General features: G+C 45.9%; 1 protein-coding gene across 3 annotated transcripts in view; it reads right to left on the bottom strand.

The window, feature by feature from the left end:
- Positions 1–25,246, bottom strand: part of Amotl1 (angiomotin like 1) — a 62,484-nt gene that overhangs the window by 8,552 nt on the left and 28,686 nt on the right. For all 3 annotated transcript variants that reach the window (XM_028763394.1, XM_028763392.1, XM_028763393.1), the window contains exons 4-8: positions 16,776–17,064; positions 14,611–14,755; positions 13,776–13,865; positions 6,183–6,328; positions 1,998–2,147 (exon numbers count right to left, since the gene is read on the bottom strand). In XM_028763394.1, the coding sequence (XP_028619227.1) occupies positions 1,998–2,147; positions 6,183–6,328; positions 13,776–13,865; positions 14,611–14,755; positions 16,776–17,064 (820 nt within the window). The remainder of the gene's footprint in view (positions 1–1,997; positions 2,148–6,182; positions 6,329–13,775; positions 13,866–14,610; positions 14,756–16,775; positions 17,065–25,246) is intronic.

Genomic DNA, 25,246 nt, shown 5'->3' with positions numbered 1-25,246 from the left:
TACCTAACCCAACTTCCCCTTGTCCTCTCTTCCTTCTGACACACTCTGTCATCTGTTTTGGGGTAATTAAGTTGGAGGGGGCAGGAGGCAGGAGAGTCCTGTGGTGTCATGCACCCTAAGCAAGCGTTCAAGCACCCTAGGCAAGCGTTCAAGCACTGAGCTCCACAGTCTGAGCCCTTGTACAGTTCTTAACTGCACTTGCAAATACAAGTGAGCCTAATGTGCATCCCTCGTCTTACAGATGAGAAAATTGAGTTACGCTGTTCATGGCGTGAGGAGGCATGGGGCAGGAACGCATGGAAGTGAGTATCGTGGGAGTGAGCCTGTCCAGGGAGGAGCAGGGGGGTGGGAGGCATGCATGGGAGCGTGTGAGGATTAGTGTGTGATGTGCAGGGAATGAGTGTGAGTGGAGGCAAGCTTGTGCAGGGAGTGACCATGTATGTTGGGGGCATTAATGTGCACATGGAGACCATGTATGTGGGCAGGGGTGAAAGTGCCTAGGGGGTGACTACATATGGGGTAAATGTGTTAGGGGGTGAGCCTGTACAGGGGTAAGCATGTATGCGTAGGATGGATAGGAGAAGAGTGTGTGCAGGGATGGATGTGTGTGGGGTGAGCACGTATGTAGGATTCCAGTCTCATGGCCCTTCTTTATAGTTGAGTCTGTTCTCACAGCTCCCAGAGCTAAAGATCCACAGACAGGTCATCTAACCACAGGATGGAGCGCGTTGACTGGAAAAGCACACTCTTTCTGGCTCTAGTTCAGCTCACTTTACCAGACAGAGATCTTAAGGTCTACCATCTGGGTATTAGCATTACCCTTGGAGGGGAGATGGAGGTCTCAGTAGCTGAGCAACAGAGACTGGCTGTTGGAGAACAGGCTCTGTCCTGTGCTGCCTGAGCACCCAGGGACCACAGGAAGACAGGCCTTTCCTCACAAACCAGAACCTGCCATGGGGAAAAGACGAGGAGGCCAGGGATGAATTCTTCATGTTTTGGAAACTGGTGGCAGCACTGTCTTCCTCAGCCAAGGGCCCTCTTCCAGAGGGAAATGCATGGACCAGCTCTGCACTGGGGCTGAGCTGACCCAAGGGCATGCTTTCAAGTACAGCCACAACCAATCTGCTCTACACAGTAGGTGATTTCATGGAGCCTGCAGTGTATACCCCTGGCAGCTGGAGAGAGAGTTCGCTCATCTTCCTAGAAAGCCAGGCGAGCCTCAGAGCATCCCAGGCAGGAGCCACTGGCTTGCCTGAACCAGTATTTCCTTCAGGAATTCTCTTTGCTGAGACATGTTGGTGCCTGGGCTAGCTATGTTCCTGTCTGTGATTCCTCACAGCTGAGTTTCACAAGCAGCTGTCACCAGCAGAGAAGCAGGAGGAACTGCATCATGGCCAGTTCGTGGCCAGTCTTACACAGGGGGTTCTGAGTTCTTTCCTCAAATGAACTGGTTGATCACTGTAACCCCTATTTTCCCTTATTTGCAGCTCCTCTTTGGCTCCCCTGGATCAGCACTTAGACTTCAGGGGAGCCCCTGGTCTACCACTAGCCTCCTTAAAGGCTCTTCTCTGGTCCACTGCAGGCCCCCTCTACCCTGAACCTCTTCCCAGGTGCTTGCTCTCCACCAACTAGGAAGAAGCCACTCTCTCCATTTGGCCAATTGCCTTCCACAGTTAGGGCCATTGTTTCATCAGATGCCACCTCACAGACTACTCCCTCCACAGCTGTATCTAACTGCCCTGGCTTTGTAACACTTTCAAGGCCCTGTCTTTTACATGTCCTCCTCCTCTGCCTTTGTGTTTTTGTCCTGCAGGACTAATAAATCGTTGTCCCCTATGTAAGGTTACCTAAAATGCATTCTCTACTTTCTAGCCTCAACTCATGGTCCCAATGGGGGCCATGTAGGTGCAGAGTCCATCGGACGGCCCTCAGGGGGCTGCTGGGTGAATCTGTAAGCCTTTCCATCTGATTCACCAGTCCTGAAGCCTGTCGCTCACCTGCTGTGTCCTTAGAGCATCCAGCTCCCTCTCCAACCAGGTCCGCAACCTGCGCTCCATCTGCCCTCGCTTCTCGCACGCAGACTGCAGCTGGGTCAGAGCCTGCTGCAGCTTCTCCACCTTCTCCACATAGGCTTGCTTCTCTCGTAACTGAGGGGAGACAGTGAAACAGTGCAGAGTGGACACCACTGACTACTGCAGCTGGGCTGGGAGACAAGCTGGAGACCCCAGCTGAACTGCAGGCAGGCACACCACCCCCTCTCCATCCTGCAGGAGCCTATGGCAGGAACAGGAGGGTGGCCAGGAGGCTGGGGTGGAAGGCCCTCTGCTGTGCCTGCACTGGGTCATGTGAACACCTCTGTACTCTCTGACTCATTACTGGTTTATAATCATAGCACTTGCAGCCTTTAGAAAGGAGACTAATAAAAAGCTCTTAGTGTATAGAAATGCCTAGTTTCTAAAGTCTAATGAAATCCTAAACCAGGAGTCATTTACATTATCACAACCATATTTTCTGTCAATGTATACATAAATCCATGAGAAAAAAAAGATGAGGGAAAATCCTTGAGGTATTTGTCATGTTTACGGTATACTAGCCATTTCTGCAAGAACAACAAGGAATTTATTATTTTCTGAATTTTCTCTACTAAATAAAAAATATTTCTATAAAAAGCAATATATGATAAATAAAATTAAAAATATATAATATGCAACAAATATGCTACAATTATTTCTACACTAAAGGAATTACATATATATGCATAATTTGTATGTATGGATGCACTCATGAGCACCCATTTGTATATCTGCTGGTGAACAGAGAAATAGTCTCACTTCAGCAGTTCCTAGTGACTTTCTCCTCTGTGGCTGAAGGGACAGGAAGGACACAGGGAGCGCCTGAGGGGATGACTAAGGAAGTGGAACTGAATGTTAAAGATTACACAAACACACCATCAGGTATGGATCTAGGGTCATGACCCATAGTGCCACACCCTAACCCTTAGGACTTGGGGCCCTGTCTGTTCTGGGAGTCTGGTTCACATCCATAAATCTAGGTGTTTTTCCTGCTTCCTGGAAATCAACTGGGGCCAAGAAATCAGGCCAAAACATTTCCTGGATCTGGTGCTCTGTAAGACGACACCGGATGCTGTTTTCTTGTCTCTTTGCACCTGGTTGAACAGATAGATGCCTTACTAGTGACTCAGCAGTGCGCTGAGGCACTGTCGCACAGCAGGCTGCGACTTGCCTGGCTGGGCAGCCTGCTGTTAAGGGAGGCTTCTCTCTGTGCCATGAGCCTTGTCTACATCTGCTCTCCCTACCAGAGTCACGGCAATAAGACAGAGGCCTTCTGATTGTTCCAGGAAGCGACAGCTGTACCTGACTGTTGGACGATTTTCTCTCAGGGTGCTTTTGATTGTTAACATTAACAGGCTTTTGAGTGGAACCTGTCTACTAGGCAGGTTCCTGAGCTTAGCAGTCTCACTGAAGCAAATGCTTCATGTGAACTGCCAGACATTCTTACCACTGTATGCAGCGTTCTGAGTACACGGCCACCATGAAATGTGTATATCTATGTCTCTGCTGGACAGAGCGAGCAGTGTGTCTCCAACCCATAGGCCAGTGCCAGCACCCAGCAGGCACTCAATGTGTAATGTTATGTGAAGGAATAGTATCCCTAAGCACCTACAAGATTATTGAATGTGTGGAACCATCCCTGTATCTGCTTCAACCTTAAGGCTGGCAAGAAGCATTTCCCAGTGAGGATGATTCACGACAGTCATTCTATTAGCTGGCGTTTTCGGAGTACTACTGCACCAGGCATTTCACTCTGTAAGTGCATCTCATCTAATCCTCCTGACGACAATAAGGAGCAACATCCTACTCTACTCCCACATAAGAGATGAGAAAGTTGAAGGCAACGAGGCCAAATGACTTAGTAACAGTCACACAGCTGGTGTGCTGGGAAGCTTGTATGTCACACTACCAGCAGCCTGGCTCTACAACCCTGTTGTAACAGCCATGGTAAACTAGTGCAAGGAGAATATTTCAAGACACTGAAGCTGAATCAAACCCTTCCAAAGAAACCTGCATAAGAACAGGGAGTATGGGGCTGGAAAGGTGGCTCAGTGGTTAAGGGCACTGACTGTTCTTCCAGAGGACCTGGGTTCAATTCCCAACACCCACATGGCTGCTTATAAATATCTGTGACTAGCATCCCATATGCAGACAAAACAATATGCATAAAATAAATTTAAAATTTAAAACAATAAAAGAACAGGGAGTGGGAATAAAGCCAAGTACCTGAGTCATCCAGCCAAACACAGCCAAATGCAAGGGAGGCCGAGAAAAGACCATGACAGGGCTTAGGAATTAGTGACAGGAACCATGATGGTGACCAGTCCCGTCAAGGACTCATAAATGACTTTCACTTCTATAAGGAGTATTAAAACCAAACAAAAGGACTGGCATGATGGCTCAGCAGGTAAAGATGCCCGCTGTTAAAGCCTGCTGTGTGAGCCTGCAGTGCCAGCCTGCTGTGTGAGCCTGCTTTGCCAGCCTGCTGTGTGAGCCTATAGTGCCAGCCTGGTGTGTGAGCCTGCAGTGCCAACCTGCTGTGTGAGCCTGCTTTGCCAACCTGGTGTGTGAGCCTGCAGTGCCAGCCTGCTGGTGAGCCTGCTGTGTAAGCCTGGTGTGTAAGCTTGGTGTGTGAGCCTGCTGTGCCAGCCTGCTGGTGAGCCTGCAGCGCCAGCCTGGTGTGCCAGCCTGGTGTGTGAGCCTGCAGTGCCAGCCTGGTGTGCCAGCCTTGTGTGTGAGCCTGGTGTGCCAGCCTGGTGTGTGAGCCTGCAGTGCCAGCCTGCTGGTGAGCCTGGTGTGTGAGTCTGGTGTGTGAGCCTGGTGTGCCAGCCTTGTGTGTGAGCCTGGTGTGCCAGCCTGGTGTGTGAGCCTGGTGTGCCAGCCTGGTGTGTGAGCCTGCAGTGCCAGCCTGCTGGTGAGCCTGCAGCGCCAGCCTGGTGTGCCAGCCTTGTGTGTGAGCCTGGTGTGCCAGCCTGGTGTGTGAGCCTGCAGTGCCAGCCTGGTGTGCCAGCCTGCTGTGGGAGCCGCCAACCTGAGTTCAGTCCTGGAAAAAAAGTTGTCCCTTGAGCTCCACATGCATGCTGTGACAAGTATGCTCTGCCCCCATGCATGCACAATACATCTTAAAAGGTAACAATAAAAGTTTACAACATAGAACTTTCTTTAGCTCCATGCACGGACCTCAAGACGTTATTTCATCAAGAACAATGAGATGGGGGCATCCAGGTGTCCCTTGCTCAGAGCAGACTTCCTGTCTGAAAGGTCAAAGTGCATTTTCTGTGACAAAGTAGATGCTCTTGGCTGCCACTCAGGATTATCCTGCTAGTATTAGCATTTGACCTTTTACACAAGACTTACAGAGATAAAATGCACCCAAGGGGCACGGCCTTGCTGCTTTCTGTGCCAAGGGCCAGGTTAAGTATTGATCTGTTCCTTTGCTGTCCTCCAGACTTCCTGGCATCTACTTGCCAAGATGACGTCTGCTTAGGTTACCCCCATCACAGACATGCCAGGCACCTCTGCAGGGAGCGACAAGCACAGCCCTGGGGGTAACACCTGTTCTCCTCTGCTTAACTTACAGCTCAGAGTCCACAGTGTGGACTATACAGGGTTCTTCTGGTTCCTCTGTTGGGGTTAAAGAGACAGTCAATGCAACTACAAAGGAAAGCTAGAAAGTTGGCTTCATCATAAAGTACTAAACCAGCATTTCCAGAGTTGGGGGTGTGGGGTACTGCACAGTCAACCAGGAGGCGAAAGTGGGTGAGCAGAGTACCACTGCACCAGTCCTTTGCCTTAGGGAAGCTAAAGATGGGCCACAGGGACTCCTTTTTAAAGACACCAGTGGCTTCTGGCCCTGCCAATCATTTGCAGCACTGGGCACCTACCTACCATCAGGGCAGGCTGTGGGCTCTTGGACTATGTTATTAATATCTGTCTCTCAGATTCTGCCTGATTCCATAATGGATAAACTTTTTACTCATTTGCATCTGGGTTGTGTCCCACAATTCTCCTTTGACTCGGGAACTTGCAAGTGGCTCTGATTAATGCAGCTGGGTCAGGAGCCACAGGGGAGGTCCTCTGGGCTCTACTCCTCCCCTATGCTGGTCTCACCTCTTCCTCCAGCTTGATCACTCTGGCCTGGGCATTGCTCAAAGCCTGGTCCAGGATCTCAATATGCCTCCGATGGTCCTCGCTCGCCGTACGCACTGCTGCCAACTCCTTTTCCAACTTTTCTTTTTCCTTCAAGAATTCTTTGTCTGGAAGGGAGAAACCAAATAGAGCGAGCTCCATCAGGAAGTGCTTGGCCTGGGGCTCACTAGCAGGCTATATCTGGCAAGGACACAAGATAGAACCCTGCAAATGGCAGAGAGATAACTGCTGCTGCTGCTGCTGCTGCTTGGCAGTGGTGGAGGGTGGGTGATGTAAGGACTGTCTCAAGCCCACCCTTAACTCTCATGACATGCTTCCATTGATCATGTCTCAGAGCATGGTCTAAGCATGCACAAGTTTCCAGGATTGATCCCGGCACAGCAAGAAGGAAGAGAGAGGTACACACAGGAGCCAACAGCCCCCAAATTCTCCTGGAATCACTTTTCTACAACACTGACTTTAATACTCACAATTAAGTCTTATATGATTTCATTTTATGCTCCTGCTTGCATCTTCCAAGATGAAAGGGCAGGCACCCCTTGCAATAGTATTCAATTTCCCATTCAGAGAACAGTAAAGCAAGGTCTCAAGAGAGGGGCTCTTTCACTGCAGCATGACAAGGGTCCAGCCTGAACGTCATCCTTTATGAAAGGCCCCAGATTTTCCTCTAGTCCTGTCTAGATGGGATAGGAACTTCAGCTTTGGGAAAGCCGTTCTCCCATTAAACAAAAGCAGATGATAACACACATTTGCAGGTGGGACTGTGACCTAGCCACCTCTCTCCCCCTTCCTCATCCAGTGAACAGGAAAGTCCACACTGTCACAGGACAAGTGCTTCTCATGGAAAATAAGTTTCTTGCTGCAAAAGCAGTATCTTCTTCACTTCACACATGCATCATATATGCTTTCCACAGTATGAAAATGCTGGAAAGAATTTGGCAATGTAAGAATAAAGGAGCCAGGCTGGGTGGTGCAGGCCTGGAATCCCAGACACTCAGGAAGCTGAAGGCCTGATTGAGTTACGGTGGCTTCAAAGCTAGCCTGGACAACTTGGTAAAGTCCTGTCTCAAGAGAAAGAGTCAAAGGCTAGCTGGAGGTGTGGATCAGTCTGGAATCTGTATGCCTAGATTCAATCCTCATTATAATCAAAAATAAGGAAGGAGTTGGTTAAACTATTAAATCCTACAGAAGAACCCCATGAAGCCACTCAAACCAGAGAAAACATCATGATTAATATGTAGGTTACTCTATCATCAACTTTACAGAGCCAGGGCCATCTGGGAGGAGGGGCTTTGGCTGAGAAAAGGTCCCCCATTGCATCAGCCTGTAAGCAGGTTTATGGGATATTTTCTTAATTAATTGGTAACTGATGTAGGAGGGCCCATCCCAGTGTAGGCAGTGCCATTCTGGGCAAGTAGTCCTGTGTTATAAGAAAGCAGAGGGAGCAAGCCAGAGGGAGCAGGCTAGTAAGCATCTTCCTCCTTCGTCTCTTGCTTCAGTTCCTACCTCCAGGCTCCTGTCCTGACTTCCCCTGTCCCCCTGTAGGCCAAATAAACATTTTCTTTCTCCAAGGTGCTATTGGTGATGGTGTTTATCACATAAAGAGAAAGTAAATCAGAACAACTGATCAAAGGTAATTGACAGAACCATATACAGATTTCATATTTATAGAAAGGTGGCATGTAGCTCCAATGGCAGCTTCAGCAGACTCTCTAACATCACGCCAGCACGCTGTAGTGGGTGCATTCATTCAGGGAACGTTTCTTCCCATGGGCAATCACTCATGAATGTAACCAAGAGTAGCTCTCAGGCACTGAGGACCAGCACCATGAGCAGAGAAGCAACTGAAAGAGCATCTCACCAAAGGAGCAGAAAACATGGGTTTGATTGTGGGTCATGGTGAGGAAATGGCTGAGGCTGTACATCAGTCACCAGGAAGAGGCCGGCAGGCCACACAGGAACCGAGCACAGAAACCGAGTGCTCTTAGCACCGTGGGTAAGGAGAGGAAGGGCAGGACCAAAGGTCTGTGCCTGAGGCCCGCTGCCAGCTGAGGCAGAAGGGATCCCATGGTGCCTGGCATCCACTGGGATGTCCTTCTCACTTAACTGAGCTACTCTTGAAAACAGCAACTTATGTCAGCGGGGCCAGCCTGGTCTGATTGCACACCTTCAACGGTAGGTACAGTAACGCTAGACTGAGATGTCGCCTTTCAGACCCTCCATCCCATCTGAGAAACAAACAGGATGGATTTTGCAGGCCCATTCTGAGGGTTAAAACAACCATTGAAGATGCTCATTTTTGGCGTCCTGTGCTTAATAGACTTTTGATTAATGAAAGTTAATAAATATTCCCAGAGACTCACCATGCCCCAGACACCAAGCCAAGAGCTTTATAACAGATGCTCTTTCATCATCCTGTCAGCCAGCTGACAAGCGAGAACACTGGAGCAAATAGTTTCAATATGGTGTCTGGCAGTGCCACACATACCCTTGCTCCAGGAAAGAGAAGCCAGGACTTATGCTAGGCAAGCACCTGTTATATTAACTTTATCTATACCACAGCCCCGCAGCTTCTGCCACTGCTGCCTCCTTTCCCCCTCCACCTCCCCTCTCCTCTCTTCTTTCTCTTTCTCACCATGGTGGGAAGTGAGGGTAGTAAACTATGATCTGCAGGTCAAGTCCAGCCCACGGCCTGTTCTAGTTGTAAACAAGTTTTACTGGAGCATGGCTCCATCCATTTGTTCAGGAATCATCTGTGGGTGCTCTGGGGCTCTCGATGCCGAGCTGGGCATTTGTTGCTTCAAAGCCTGAGCTCTGTACCGCCCATCCTTCAACAGAAGCAGTGTGCTTGTCATGGCCTAGAACACAAGTGTTCTCAGCAAATAGCATATAACGACTAGTTTAAATGAAAAGTCATGGCTGCCATTTCATTGGGAACCGAGTAAATGTTTACTAAGAGCCTCTAAGTGGCAGGTTCTGGAAACGCAGCCAAGCAGGGGTATAATGGTGGAAGGTCAGACCTACGCTTTTACCGAGTGGTCTGGGAGTGGGGAGACTGAGATGGTTATATAAGCCATTACTAATTTACACTTGTGATGTGTGTGGGCAGAGGGAGGATGGAGCACATGCATGAAGTGTATACCAGGAAGAGCCAACTCCCTCAGAAGGCATCCCTAAGAAACTGCCATCTCAGCTGAGCTTCCCTAAGAAGCTGCCATTTGAGTTGAGGCTGCAGGCTTCCTGTGTCTGTGAGGGCTCCCTGAGGCCACACGAAGCTGAAATAGAGATCTGCTTCCTCCATCTGTCTAGCGCACTACTGTGGAAGGAATATGAACCCAAACAAAACAGCTCAATCTTCAACTCTATCACTGTTAATGCCAAGCAAAACAACAACTGTAAACCCATCAATGTGAAAATCATACACGCTTCCTGGAGGCAGCTAGATATCAAAATGTGACTAGCAGCCTTCCTTCATCAGCTCTGTTCATGAGGCGTGGATGATCAGAGTTTGAATTGACTACCATTTATTTTTACACTTGGGAGAAGACTCCTTTGAATACCAACAGCCACGCTGCAGACACGCAATTCTAGTTTCTGTAAAGGCCTGACTGTCTCAGGGGTGCCTGCCAGAGTTAAACCAAGTCCTCTTCCTGTTTCCAGACTGTCTGAATGCAATCAGCCACTTTATGTTCTTGCCACCATGTCTTATGGACCATAATGGACTTTATTCCCTCAAACCTGGGCCAAAAATAAACCCCTCTTTCCACAAATTGTCTCTTGTCATGTATTTGGCCACAGCAATAGGAAAAGTAAGTAATGTATTACCATCTAGGTGCTCTGGTCACACCCACACCATACTGCCACTACCCAGTTGGTCACCACCCCCTACTTATTTATCACTTGCTTCTCTGGTCCTAGTCTCCATTACTGACATCTTCTGTCTCAGTAGAAAACACTAGAGTGCCCCTATATTAAAATGTCTTTTCTCTCTGGTTCAAGGTCAATCCCTCATCAATTTGTTATCTCCCCTGCCTACCTAGTTGGCCTTCAAAACATCACATGAACAGCGGAATCACAGTCATCTCTCAAGAATGCACTATTTAATAGTGTTTTAAACTTAGCTTTATGCTCAACATAGCATAAAACTAAAAAGCAAGTCAATATATAAGACCTAGAAGTCATTAAGTCCACTTACTTAAAAAATCCATAGGTAACAAAAACCATAAGTCAGGCAGTGGTGGTGTACACCTTTAATCCCAGCACTGGAGAGGCAGAGGCAGGTGGATCTCTGAGTTCTGAGACCAGCCTGGTCTAAAGAGTGAGTTCCAGAACAGCCAGGGGTACACAGAGAAACTGTCTTGAAAAAACAAAACAAAACAAAAAAAGTGAACAAAATCCATAATCAATCACCATATACTGTAAAAGCTTCTCTGATGAGGGTTGTGATAAACTGATCTATAGGTACAACAGTTGCCATTAGGAGCCATTCTTTTGCACTGTTCTTTTAGCAGAATAATTATGATAGGCCTCCCCTAGCATCTGTTACATGTCTAACCACAGGTCCTGGACCTCACTGACAATGTCCAGTATGCACTCCACCTTGGCAGTGAGCCTTAGAGTGGTTGGTTGCTCTTACCACATTATTGCTTCAGTGGACATTGTCTCGATGGGCAGGTTGCTACTGTAGCTTGTAGGTTCACAGCTGGTGAGACTGGGATTATTTTTACTTCAGTAACATGCTGTATTAGATATCTTGCTATTGTTGCCATAAAACACCACAGCCAAGGCAACTTATAGAAGAAAAAGTTTATGATGTTTCACAAGGGTGAAGAGTACATTGTGGTCGGAATTGTGGCAGCAGAAGACAGGTATGGTAGCAGGAAGAGCTGGCAGCTCACATCTCAAATTATAAAAGCTGAGAAGCCAATTCAAAATGGCAAAAGTCTTTCAACTCTCAAATGCTGCTTCTAGTGACATACTTCCTTCAACAAGGCCACATACCTTCTCAGTCTCCCATACACTGCCATCAGCTGAGGACCACTTAAGTATTTAAACTCCTGAGACTGGGGCACAAGCCACTTAAGTCCACACACATGTATGATATCTTCCAGCACTGTGGACGCTAGCAAGTACAAACACTGGGGAGTATCTGCACTGTAACTGGGGTCCGTGCTAATTTCCTCAACATTCAGAAGATTGTCAGGCTTTACTAAGGAAAAAGTAAATATGTAAATATGGAATAACATCCTGAATTTATCCATTTGCTCTTCCACCAGAAGAGCAAAACGTTTTGAACCCTGATAATGTTGAAAGAAGAGGGGAGGTGTCCCATGAAGACCTCATGTGGGTAGACTGGTTAGGGAGTACCATTATCAAGTCTGTCTGAAATGCTCTGCCTAGACTCAATTACCTAACACATCAACCTTGGGATACCTCTAAGCCGTTGAAAAATACCTGTGGCCTTTGTCTATGCCTTTGAAAGATAGCAAAGCATGTTTGTGCAACACAAACCAAGCCCTATAAATCCAGCGGGCCCTCAATGCCTGACTGCTGATGTTTCAGCTTTGAGCCAGAGATGAAAGTCTTCAGGAATGTGAGCTCACCAAACCCTGTTATTCCAAGCACAGCCTTGGCTGGAAGACCCAATGAGTGCTCATTACACAACATGAACTACAATATGGGCTTATACCCTGACAGAACACAGCCAGCATGTCTCCCCCTGCCCACGCAGTCATCCAAAAGCAAGGTATCGATACCATCCATGCGAATAACACACAGGACTTGACTTTTGTCCTAGTTAGGGTTTCTATTGCTGAGATGAAACACCATGATGGAAAGTAAGTTAAGAAGAAAGGGTTTCTTTGTCTTATACTTCCACATTGTAGCCCATCATTGAAGGAAGTCAGGACAGGAACTCAAACAGAGCAGGAACCTGGAGGCAGGAGCTGATGCAGAGGCCATGGTAAGCCTGCTTACTGGCTTGCTCCCTTCTGGCTTGTTTAGCCCGCTTTCTTATAGCACCCAGGACCCCAGGCTAGGGGTAGTACCAACCCCAATGGCCTGGGCCCTCCCCCATCAGTCAGTAATTAAGGAAATGTCTTACAAGTTTGCCTATAGATCATATGGAGGCATTTCCTCTACTGAGGCTCCCCGCCTCCAATGACTCCAGTTTGTGTCAAGTTGACATAAAACCAGTCAGCACATCTTTCCTATGTAAGCTCAGATGAGACAGCAAATACATGACATCACTATCAACAGACACGTGCTAGAGCACACGGTAATCACCCGAGAGGCAAAGCCTAGCTAGCACCAGCGACCCCTTGCCAAAGGGAGAACTTAATTAAAGACAGGGCTCAAAACGGTGGAATCATGAGGCAGTTTGGGAGACAGAAAGGACGTTAGGCCAAACTACTGAAAATCATAAAATTTAGTCAATTATTTCTCAGTCTTAAAACTTTAAGGGCTTTGATACACCCATATGTCAGAATACCGTTGTGAGAAGATGGACGCCTACTTCTCTAACACACTAACTTTCTGTTGTTTTGGATTGTTTTTAAGCTGAGATGCACAGTGACTCATGATGTCGTTAGGAATTATGACATACACCAGAATACACTTTTCTAAACAGCTTTTTTTAAAAAAAAATGACAGTTGGAGTTTTACAATTCTGGCTCATTTCATGCAACGAGTTTGCAGCAATTCAAACTTTGGCTGATAGTTTTTCAAAACCCATCCGATGCTATCATTTGCCTATAGAAAAATTAATAGAATATTTTCCCTATAAGTCTGAAGGCTTACAAAGACACTGCCCCTACTCCTGGATGAAGTGGGCTCAGAGGCTCCTGGGACAGCAAGCATGGAGACGCACAGTTTGATAATTCCCATGGAGTGTGTGTGGGAAAGTAGCACCAGGCTAGCACTCCAGCCTGCCCAGAGCACCAAACGCCACCACCGAGTATCCTGTCCTTTCCTGGAGAGAAGGGCTGTGACTGATTTGAAATAATGAGCCCACACTTGTTTCCTAAGGGGGTAATGGAGAGCAAGGAGCTGCAGGACAGTTTCATTAGGTTAATAAATGTCTTAGGCATTTTCAGAAAGAAATAATGAAGGAAGGAAACCCTCCCTGAACGTGGCTCGGGCCACAAACTAAACAGAAAGAGGAAAAGGAGAAAGCAAGCTGAGGCAGCCCTCTCTTCTCTGCTTCCCGATCTACCCGCATGTGAACAAGCAGTCCCAGACGCCTGCTGCCACACCCTTCCCTATCTTAATGGACCTTATTCTCAAACCTCCCCCCATGAGTTGCTTTTCTTCCAAGTGTTTTGTTACAACCACAAGAGGAGCTAATGCGTAGACTCAACATTCCTGAGATGAGGTCTGACAGTTCAGCTTTGCCCCTGACTGACTGAGGAAACTCTCATTTGAGGACTGTCGGTCACAAGTTAAATTAACTCACGAAAAGGAAACAACACAAAACCTACAAGGAGCTGGTATGAGCCTTGCTTCAGGCTCCTATATTTTAAAGATAACAGCTTTGGGACAGATACACATACTTACTCTGGGACACATAATGGCTCTCGGCAGCTTTGTCTTCATGCCCATCGTATTCCCTGCTGGACAGCTGCCTGTTGGCTGTCTCCAGTCGATCTAGAAACAAAGGAGAAATAAGCCCAAGTCATCACACAACAGAGACACACAGACAGTGCCACGAGCTGTGTGCGATGAGAGGGATGGTCAGGTAAGAACTCAGAATGAGCAGTTTGGGGGCAGGAACAGTACTGTACTCTCCAAGCTATCATAAGAAAAACTGTGGGGGGCTGAGAAGATGGCTCAGCTGGTAAAGTTCATTCTGAACAAGTTTAATGACTTGAGTTTGATCCTAGCAGTCATATGAGAGCTGCATACGGTGGCATGTATCTGTAATCCCAGTTCTGGGAAGTGGAGACAGGAAGATCCCCAGGGCTTCTGCTTGATGGCCAGTCAGCCTAGTTGTACCAGCCAGCTCCAGGTTCATCAAGAGATCAGTCTTAAAAAAATAAAGTGAGGCTGGCTAGATAAAAAAAAAGGGGGGGGGCTAACCATGAAGGCCAGACTACCTGGGATCAATTCCTAGACCCACAAAAAAGCCATATGCAGTGGTTTGCACATGTAACCCAAGTTCTCTTGTAGAGAGACAGGAAAATTACTTACAAGTTCATAAGACAGCTAGCCTAGAACATTAAGTATAGCAGAAATAATCAGACCGTGACTCAACCAGGAAGAGAAAACCAACTCTCAAAAGTTATCCTCTGAAGTAAACACACACATAAACACATGTAACAAAATTAAAAATAAGGCAGAGAATGGCCCAGGAAGACATCTGATGCTGACGGCATAAAAGAACAAGACATACCTCGGAGATCTCTGTTGAAGTCATGAAGTCTCCTAATCTCCCCTTCGAGCTTGTTTCTCATTGCCTTGTCCAGAGACTCACGCTTGGTGGTGGACTTGACCAGGCTTTCATAGGCCTCCGAGATACTCTGCAGCTCTTTTTCAAACTGTAAGAAAGCCCTAGCATTAAAGTGGCATTTGTGACAGGCCCTCTGTGATGCTGGCTGTCCAATACCCTGAGTATGAAGCTGCATCTTCATGGATGTCTTGCTGTGCCTCAGCCTTCACATATACTCCACCTTCTTCCTGCTCCTTCCCTGTAAGAGCTGTAGTGATACTGTCAGAACAGTCTCTTAAGTCTGGTCATGCTGTCTAACGTCATCCTGTAAAAGTCTGTCACTACCGACAGGAGAAAGGGATAAACCTAGGCATAGCTGAAATATCCCTTTTAAAAGATTTTTATTTACTTATTTGCTTATTATTTACATGTCTCTCTATGGGTACTCACACACTTGTACACACACACCATATGCGTGTCAATATCCAAGGAGTCCAGTAGAGGGCATTGAATCCCCCAGAGTTACAGGCAGATAGTGAACCACCCAGTATTGGTACTGGGAACTCAGTTCGTCTCTAGAAGCAGCAAGCACTCGTAACCATTAAGCCATCTCTCCCATCCCCTAAATATCTTATTTTCGTACCATCATTTATAATGATTAATGAAGTTCCAATTTCACATAGGACGATATTAAGATTGGGGAGAATTCAAGCATTCCAACCAAAACTCAGACTTCCAGACTTTAAGCACAACAGTCTTTCCAGAGACCCTGCTCCTGTCTCCATGCTGGGCTGGGCTTCATTACTGAATGTTGTCTGTCAAATAGCTCTACAGAGAACTAATGCACTTCAACCTTAGTGAAAAGATACACAGCAGAGAACCTCTTCGTAGAAGGGAATTGCAAGGGACTGGATTGAAGCTGCAGATGTGAGTCTATTTGCTCATATTTTACCAAACCAAGAATACTAATGGTGGAGCCTTTAGCCTACTGTGAAGACAGATCAACAAGTAGCTGTAACTGCCATAATAACAGCCTAGCATAGTAGTGTTTCCAAGTGAATATCTACAACTTCTAGCACAGTGTTGTCAGCACAGCGCAGACTGGATGAGATGACAGGTAAGATATGGGACCACCTAGATGCCCATCCAATAGACTGACAGGTAAAAAAATGTGATTTAATACCCAATAGATAGATAAATAGATATAGATAGAGAGATAGACATATATATGTGTGTGTGTGTGTATACATATACATACATATATATACATATATATATGAAAATAAATTTATGCCATTTGCAGGAAAATTGATAGTACTAGAGACTACTATACAAGTGAAGTAAACCAAACTCAGAGTCACACATAATGTGTTTTTCTCATATACGGAGTATATACTTTTATATGTATAGGACATGAAATTTGAAGGGGCCATTTGGGAGGAGAAAGAGACTCACAGGAAAGAAAATGAGAGCGTGCTATAGAATAAAGGGACCATAAGTAAAGTCATATGTCATGACATAACAAATGAATGTGTTAGGATAAAGCTCATTATTTTGTAAGCTGACAAAAAGAAAAAAAAGAAAAAAGAAAAAAAAAAGACTGAAAGGGTCCAGCACACATGGAAGCTTATGACAGGCGACTGACTGCTTATGGCAGGATCTTAAGCCATGGCCAAGAGGCACTTGTGCCTTCACCTTGGTCACCAGAAGGCTAGAGCCTTGTTTTCAGTCCTTCCCTGGAGCAGACAGGTCATTTATGCGGGGTGGACCTGAGAGCCCAGGTTCCTTTGGTACCATGTGATTCTCCCTTAGGCCTCCTCATACAGGAGTTGTTTCTCCCTTTGTCCCCATCCTCAACAAGGCCTTTCTGTCTCTTCCAGCGATATCATGACTGGCTGGTGTGCCCTGAATTGTGTTCATAGAATGGCTGCCAAGGATCCTCCTTCCTTTGAATTGCATTCAAAACAGGAAGTGCCCACACAGACCGTCAGACTCATAAGACCTCTATGATACATCCTTGTGGCTCAGAAATAAAACCTAAGCACCTTATGGTCTCCTGCCAAATGACAGCCCATTATTTACCTCTCTTTTTCCCAGCATCCATCAAATTACCTTAATGTGTCACGTACCTTGTGGAGCTTGTCAGCGTTGTCATAGCAGCCCTGAAGCTCCTGGTGAAGGACACGGTTCTCTTCTGTGAGGATCTCTACCATTTGCTGGGCTCGCTCCACAATTGCAAAGGCATCAGGTCCAAGTGGCTGGCTGGGGGAGGCTGGTGGGGGCTGTGGAGCTGCCAGGCTCATGGGAAGTGGAAGAGGCAGGGAGACAGAGTGCAGAGGACCACTGATGGAGGAAGTCTGAGAGGACATGGGGCTATGCTGCTGCACTGTGGATGGAAAAGGCAGCTGGCAGGGGCGGCTGCAAGGGAAGAGAGGACCAGTCATTAGACTCCAGGGGAAGTATGGGAGAAGAAGGAAGGCCACCACCACAGGCATTGTCAGTGGCTTCCCTCAGCAGAGGTTGGCCCTCACACTCTGCTAAGCAGCAGGTTTAGGCTCAGAGGTATTTACCATATTCCTCTCACTGGGAAGACAGTGGACAAGGCAGAGCAGGTCTCTGCTCTCTAGAAGAGACAAGCAAGCCATGCTAAAATTAGACAAAGCTGGAAGTGGAGTCTTATTCTCCAAAGCACAGAATTTTGGAGAAGCTATTTCTGTCAGAGCAAGAGTCTCTTAAAGTGTGGAAGGCAGTCAAGAAAGAACCAGGGATTTGGACGGAAGGGTAAGGTCAGGGAAAGATATACTTCGGACAGAACTGGCCGGTGCACAAGACCTATAGTAGGAAGTAGCACCAGCCGGCATTACCAACTGGAAGAAGGCACACCCATACAAAGCACACCCAGCGGGCAGCAGCGCTAGACAAGGGTGGTAGGGTCTGTGCAAGCTGCAGCACACTTCTATAAGAGGCACACAGGGGCCAGTGAGGGCTGCCTTGCTAGGAGTGATGTGCTGAGAACTCGGTGTACACGGCAGAGCCCAGGAGCGGTCTGGGTATGGTCTAGGAGAAACTATTTGTGTATATGAAGAATGAGGATCAAACAAAAATGGAGGAAGGTAAAATATTGTTTCTAGATGTGGGCCTTAGCAAGAAATGGGTAGGAGGCACCACTTAATCAAATGGGAAGGTATGAGCAAAGGACGGATCTGTGTTTTGATCTGTTGGTTCTGAGGTCTAAACTTCCAGACTTCAAATCTAGCCTGGTGATAAAACATTCAACAGTGTCCTTCAGCAGCTCAGTACCTGGTGCTGGACCTCAATTCGGAATCATGAACTTCCACCTCCAGTTTTCACTCCCCCCACCCCATTTTTTACTATTCTGCCACAATGTTTTCTTTCAAGCTAAGCCAAAGGCTTCTCACAGGAACTTGCACAGGTACAAGAAACAAACTCCTAAATCTCGATGTCGGGTTCTCCTGTCCCTGCTGTCCCTCTACAAGGTTTAACGTTCTTGTTAATCTCTACTTCCAGGTCTTAGAACTGGAGGAGGAGGTGATGAGATTCCACTGTTAGCTCTGTGTGCTGTCACAGGACTGTACTCCCAGCACTACGTAGGCAGAGGTAGGAAGATGACTGCAAGTTCAAGGAGAGCCTGGGCTATATATGGTCAGTTACAGGATAGCCTGGGCTAAAGAGTAAAACCCTGTCTCACAAAACATAAATAATTTTAAATCTGGCATCAGTCCAAAACTGCCTAGCATTGTTGTCAAAGGGTGAGCCTTCCAGAGAGTGACACTTGCATGTGTCACCCTCTGTAACTTATGGCATTTCACAGCCAAAGATCACAGCACTACCCCAATTTTCCACCAGGAGATTATTGAGACCTACATATGTCCTTTTGAGTACTTAGTCTTTAGACCCTGGTGACTGTCATGGCCTCCACTTCATAAGCATATCTTACAGCTACAATGCCTCTGAATGCCAGTTCCTTGTAACTAAGTATCAGACACTACAAGTTTAAGGATCTTCTTAAGGATCTTAACCTTCCTAGACATGAACTGATCCTGGCATATCACACCACAGTGAATGACCTCAGGCCTTGTTTATTAACATCAGACTTTCCGACCCAGCCCCAGGAGATGCTCCAAGGTGAATCTCCTTCCATCTTGAGTTTTTGAGTTCCTTCTCTCTGTCATGCTAATCTAGCTGGGTCTAAGCTTCCTTTCCTGGTCAAGGCAAAAATAAAATCTTAGAGCACCATATAGTTCTTCGTTCCACATGTGATATTCCCCTTCTTCCTCCACTCAGAAAAAAACATCAGCAGGAGCTTGAAGCATCTTCTTCCCTCTCTATGAACACTATAAAACCACTTAGCCTCTCTTTAAACTAAGATTTTTGATACTTCTGTGCCCATTCCACATGCCCGTCCTGTACAAGAGAGTGCAACCCCATCCTAAGAGTGGACAGAGCATGAGTTCTGTTCACACTCTGTTTCCCCAAGTCATGAGAACTCCTGTCAGGCATGGACCCCAAACAACTGACTTATTATTGCTCATGGCTACCTACAGGCCAGTGAATCCTTCACTGCAGTTTACATAGACACAGGGTATTTTAGAAATACCACACTTGCAACACTGACTTCAAAGAGGAACATTGGTTCCTTCATACCTCTGGCGCATCTCCACAAGGCAAGAGGCTCTTCTTGGAGCCAAGACTGGACAACTCTGCTCTTGGTTGGACTGGAGGTAAGGGTGGATTTCTATCTTCCATATTTACTTAAATCTGGGTTTGAATCCACTTACTGAACACCACCGCCTCAGTCTCCTCTTCCTCATAACAAGAAACTCAAGGGGAAAGACAGAAATCAGATGATTACATCCTGACACCTACCTAATTCCTTCAAAAGGCTGTAAGGTTGCAGGAGAAAAACATGTTCTTAAAAGAAGTGAGTTGATTCTGCACTGGGGGTCTTCTACTAATCAGCAAAGCAGCTCTGCCCTTGCTGTTCACCTGGGAGAACTTTCTAGGGAAGAATGCCTGTACTAGGATGGATGATGGTCAGGCAGGAGAGAAAAACTCTGTTCCTGAGGTCCACTACTCAGGCAGCCAGGGCTTCAGACTCCTAGAGCTGGGCCAGGCAGGACTGGGCTTAGTGTAAGGAACACCAGGGAGAACAGGCAGGCACATGGGCAAGCACTCCAGTGCTGAGGAACAGCCTCCCCTCAGCTGAGACAGCATACCATGGGCCACCACCAGAATAAACACTTCCTGGTTATGGAGACCAAAGAGAGAAAGAGGCCATGGAAGTCAATATTAATAAACAAACAATGGATATGATTCTAGGCTGTCATTGACAACCTTGAGCTAGTTTCCCCCTGCTAGACCATGGTAGAGCATCCAGGCTGGCACACACACTTGGACGGTGCCAGCTGTGCTCTCTCTTTGTAACCGGGCATGGAGCACTCATGAGAAGCTCTCAAAGCTTTATGGCTAATATCTACTAAGCACTTCCTACATCCAGCTACTGAGGTTAGCCTATGTTACAGGCATTGATATGACCTTTGTAACATAGGTATCAGGCAAGTGAGATGGCTCAGTGGGTACAGGCGCCCCACCACCAAGGCTGACGATCTGAGTGTGTTCTACATGGTAGAAGCAGACAATCAACTCCCACAAGCTGTCTTCTGCCCCTCACATATACACCATGACATATGTGTCACTGTGCGCATGTGTGCAATATACCCCTATACACACCTACACACACACACACACACACACACACACACACACTACATATCACTATTTGTTTATTTAGAATAAAAGCAAGAGCACAGAAGGCAATCTCCAAAATACAAGAGATGAAACATACAAAGGCGTTGGATGTATGGCTCTGTAGAGAGTGTCCACCCCATTTGGTGCCAGGTAGACACTTTTTCACTTTACCAAGCACCCGCAAAGGTAAAAGCAGGCATGGCTGGTCTAATCCCAAAAGGATACATGCTTGGAAGGTCAGGCAGGTCCGGCTCCTTAAATGATCAATAGAGCCTTAAAATACCAAAAGTGTGAGCTGTTTCCATCTAACAGACTGGTTTTTCTTAACACATCTGAATAAGAATTGAAATTAAAGATCTTCTCATCCCGAGGCCATGGTCAGGTGAGAAACAGGAACTGCGTGATCTGGAGAGTGGTGTCCTGAGAAATGCTGGAGCAGATGGCTCTGTCAGTGATAGCCTGGGTCATTCTGCCGGACCTGGAACCTAACTCTCCCCTCTGAGCTTCCAATGAAGTCTTAATCACCCGACAACCTGCCACTGTGCCTTACGCTATCTCTACTCTCCAATTTACACTTTAATAGTACTTAATATCCCATGCCTCTTCTTCTACCTAATTATCAGTGTGCAACTTTTCAAGGATAGAAGCTTATGACTCATAGTGTCTTGAGACTCGTCATTTCTGTTAACTGATTTGATCCCCAACTCTGAGACCAAGTTGGTTCTATGTGCTTGATTGCTTTTCAAAGGAGAGACAATCCTTTGACAGTATGTGATGAAGGAGATACCCGCTGCCAATCAGACTTACCTAAGACTATGGAATCATGGTGACACAGTAACATAGTAATCACAGCCACAGTGACTCTGCCCTTCTGTTTGGGGAGGTCACAAAGCTGGACTAAAGGTGTTAAGCAGTTTGGAAAAACAGGCTGTTAGTAACATTCGTTCCTCTCAACATACACCAGTCTTCATAAGCATATTTAAATACATCTTTTACATTCTACCTGCAAACAGGTGTGTCACAAGTAACACTGATTTAATCTGCTTCTCACCAACCTGGACATCCACTGCTCCATTTCCCAAGTATGCAAACTAAGCTCCCAGGATTTCCAGGACAAACCAGACATTCTGTACAAAGTTACAATCACTGCCCACCATGCCAGAGCCCCTCAGTCAGCACCACAGAATGAAGGCAAAGAGCCTGAACAGTTCAGGGTGCCACAAAGACACATTAGGAACCCCTTTACCCTCAGATCTCACTCTTGTATGTCCATCCAAAACAGAAACAGAGGCTGCCGAGCGCTTACGTGTGCTCTGGGTAGAGACATCAGAGTTTAAAGGTGAAATGAGAAGGAAAACATCTGGATGGTTTTTATCTTAAGCACTTGCAGAAAGATACTATTTTTGATACCTGGATTGACTAAAGAGGGTGAGGATCTGCTGTTTGGACTTTGGGTGCATGTCTAAGTGCTGTGTACGTATTGTTAGTGAGGATGTGTGCATGCAGACTTGGGTGCATGTGTGTAGAGGCCACACACATGCCAGGTATCCTTCCTGAATCACCCTCTGTCTTCATTTCTTGAGACAGTCTCCCAATGAACCTGAGATACAGATTCAGTGTGCTAGCTGACTGCTTCAAGAATCCTCCTACCTCATCCTCCCAGAGCTAGGGTTACAGCTAGGCCCCATCATGTCAAATTCTAGTGATCCAAACTCAGATTTTCAAGTTGTACAGTAAAGCATATTACTGAGTGACCCCCTTAGCACAAAAATGTCTCTTAAATGTTTTAGGTGAATCAGCAAATAGACTTCTAAATAAATTTCATATATATCTTTTAGTATTTTAAAAGGGCCCTGGAAAGGTGGTTCAGTGGTTAAGAGCACATTCTGCTCTTGGAGAGGACCAGAGTTTGGTTCCCAGCACCTACACTGGGTGTCTCATGTATGCCCGTAACTTCAGTTCCAGGGGATCTGATGCTATTCTCTAGTCTCTGTGGGACACACACACACACACACACACACACACACACAGAGAGACAGAGACAGAGAGACCACATACCACAAACCACACATGCACACATACTATACACAGACACACATCACACAGACACAACAGTACATACATGCATACATACACACCACACACACACACACAGACACACACAGAGAGACACATACACACACTATACACATAATTCTAAAAATAGAAAGGTGTTAAAATAATTGTCAAAATGCAAAAAACAAAACAACAACAATTGTCCAAAGCAGAATGTATGAAGGGATTGACCAGCCTCTAAATTATAAATCCCAGCTTCTCAAAATTAGTTCAATTAAACTAGTTCTTAACCATGAAAAGAAATCAGATGAATACTCTATAAAGTTTAGGTATTCTGTATATTATGTCGCAAACTAATAATAGAGTTTTAAAATTAAAAAAAATTATGAAAGGAACTGCTGGAAAGTTTTACATTACACACATGCCCATACAGTATTTACATTTTGTTCTTGTTCGTTCTTTTGTGTTTTGTTTTGTGAGACCGGGTTTCACTATGGAGCCCTGGCTGTCATGGAACTCACTTGGTAGACCAGGTTAGCCTTGGACTCAAGAGACATCTGCCCGTCTCTGCCTCCCAAATGCTGAGACTAAAGCTGTGCACACCATCACCCAGCTTCTGTTACATTTTTATTGATTATGTATATATGCCTATGTATGTATGTGTGCATAGGCATTCATAGACATGTATGTCCATCATGGCACATGTACAGAAGTCAGAAGATACAATTCAGGTCAGTAGGCTTGGTGGGCAATTCCAGAATTCAGTGGTATCAGAGAACTTATGTAAACACCCAGCTGTCCCCACATGGCCCCAGACCATGTGGCAAAACAGGCAGAGCAGGAACTGCAGGCTACATTCTGTGCACTAGGCTCTATATGTATCTACAGGTCAGTCATTACAAAACATGGTGTATCTCATTGACAAGCACCTTGTGAAATACGACAGGAAATAAAAATTAGTGGGTAAACAGATGAAGGATGTGATTAAATAATTTATAAAAGAGAAAGTTAAAACACCAAATATATATTTTCCAGTGTAAACATGAACAGAAATAAAAAATTTAAACAAGTTCTGAGTGAATCTGCAAATAAGTCAGTACAACAAGCTTCTATGCGATGTGTTTTTAATTTTCCATGAGTAATCTTGGCACTCTACTTGGGTTTAGTTTATATGAAAGGAATCATATATATAGCCCAAGCTGCCCTTGAGCCACTGGAGATGCTAAAGGTGACCATCTTCTGTTAGGGAAACTATGGCTGTTTCTCTCTCTCTCTCTCTCTCTCTCTCTCTCTCTCTCTCTCTCTTTCTTTTAGTTTTGTTATTTTTTTATAGGATATATGTAGCTTTTTAAAAAACCTCCTATTACAGTTCCTCCTCATTGTCAACTTGACTGGATTTGGAGGCACCTAGGAGACAGGCCATTGTGTGTGTCTATGAGGATGTTTCCAGAATGGTTTAATTAATGAGAGACCCATGCTGAATGCAGGCTGCACTGTCTACACTAGAGTCCAGACTGAATAAAAGGAATAAAAGGTACAACCAAAGACCTGTGTTCATCTCTCTCTGCTTCCTCACAGCACTCGTGACCCCACATGTGACCACCCACACCCTGGAAGCCACACCTCCCCCACCATGATGTCCCCTTCTTAGACCTGTCCTTCTCTAAGTTTCTTTCTTCTCAGTTATCTGGTCAGGGTGAGGAGAAAATAACTAATATAATAATTATCACCTAAGTAATATATATGCATTCTATAAAAATTAGAAAAAAAAACAAGCAAAATAACCACCACTGTTATTTTAGTAATTAAGAGAAACAATGAGATGAAATAATAAAAGACCACAAAAAAAGAAAAAAGTCATTCTTTTAAAGCGTGTGCCTTGCAACACAGTATTTTCTTAAAACTTTCCTACCCTTAAAGCAACATAGTGTTTTAAAAGAGGGTTTAATATGTGCTGTATTTGAAAAGGAAACTGGAAAAAGTCACTATTTTCTTTCTTTGAGGGATAAACTAGCAGGATAAACATACATACACACATATGAAATTGCTACAGCAAACATGTTATAATTATGTAAGGAAGTAACACTGTTGGTTGTAGGAAAAACACAGACAGGGGAAGGGGGTGTGACATAACCCTTAGTCCCAGCTACTTAACGGGCTGATTGAGGCAGGACTGCTTGAGCCTAGGAGGTCAAGGCCAAGCTGGGCAACAGGACAAGAACTCTCTCAAAAATACACCAAATAAACAGACAGGAAAGGAAACTGAGGCTCTGCAAACTGAAGGAGCAGAAGTCCCCACCTGTTGGTCCTGCAAACAACCATGGATCTCATAATTGCTCAAATTAAAACACGACTCTTGTGTTAACTGAATTCAGAATCCCTGCTATGTGGGTGGGTCTCACAGCCTATCTGTTTAAAGAAGTTGCCCTGCTATGTATTGCAGCTGGGGCTGTGTCAGGTTTCCTGGGAAAGTGACCTGAACTTGACCCTAGCTCTTTAAAATTCCCACACCACAGAGTTATTTCTCAGGACACACGAGGCAGGACACTTAACGTTGTATTCCCTAAATGCTGTGGGCTGTGGGCATTATTGAAATCTCAATCTCTCTCTCTCTCTCTCTCTCTGTCTCTCTTCTCTCCTCTCTCTTCTCTCCTCTCCCCCTCTCTCTCTTTTCTCCTCTCCCCCCTCTCTCTCTTCTCTCCTCTGTCTTTGTGTGTGTCTCTCTCTGCCTCTCTCTCTCTCTCTCTCTCTCTCTCTCTCTCTCTCTCTCTCTCTC

This window comes from Grammomys surdaster, unplaced genomic scaffold (genome assembly GCF_004785775.1).
Source record: "Grammomys surdaster isolate TR1022 unplaced genomic scaffold, NIH_TR_1.0 138, whole genome shotgun sequence".
NCBI classification, from domain to species: domain Eukaryota; kingdom Metazoa; phylum Chordata; class Mammalia; order Rodentia; family Muridae; genus Grammomys; species Grammomys surdaster.
Note: the sequence above shows the minus strand (reverse complement) of the source record. Positions and strands in the feature narration are given on the sequence as shown.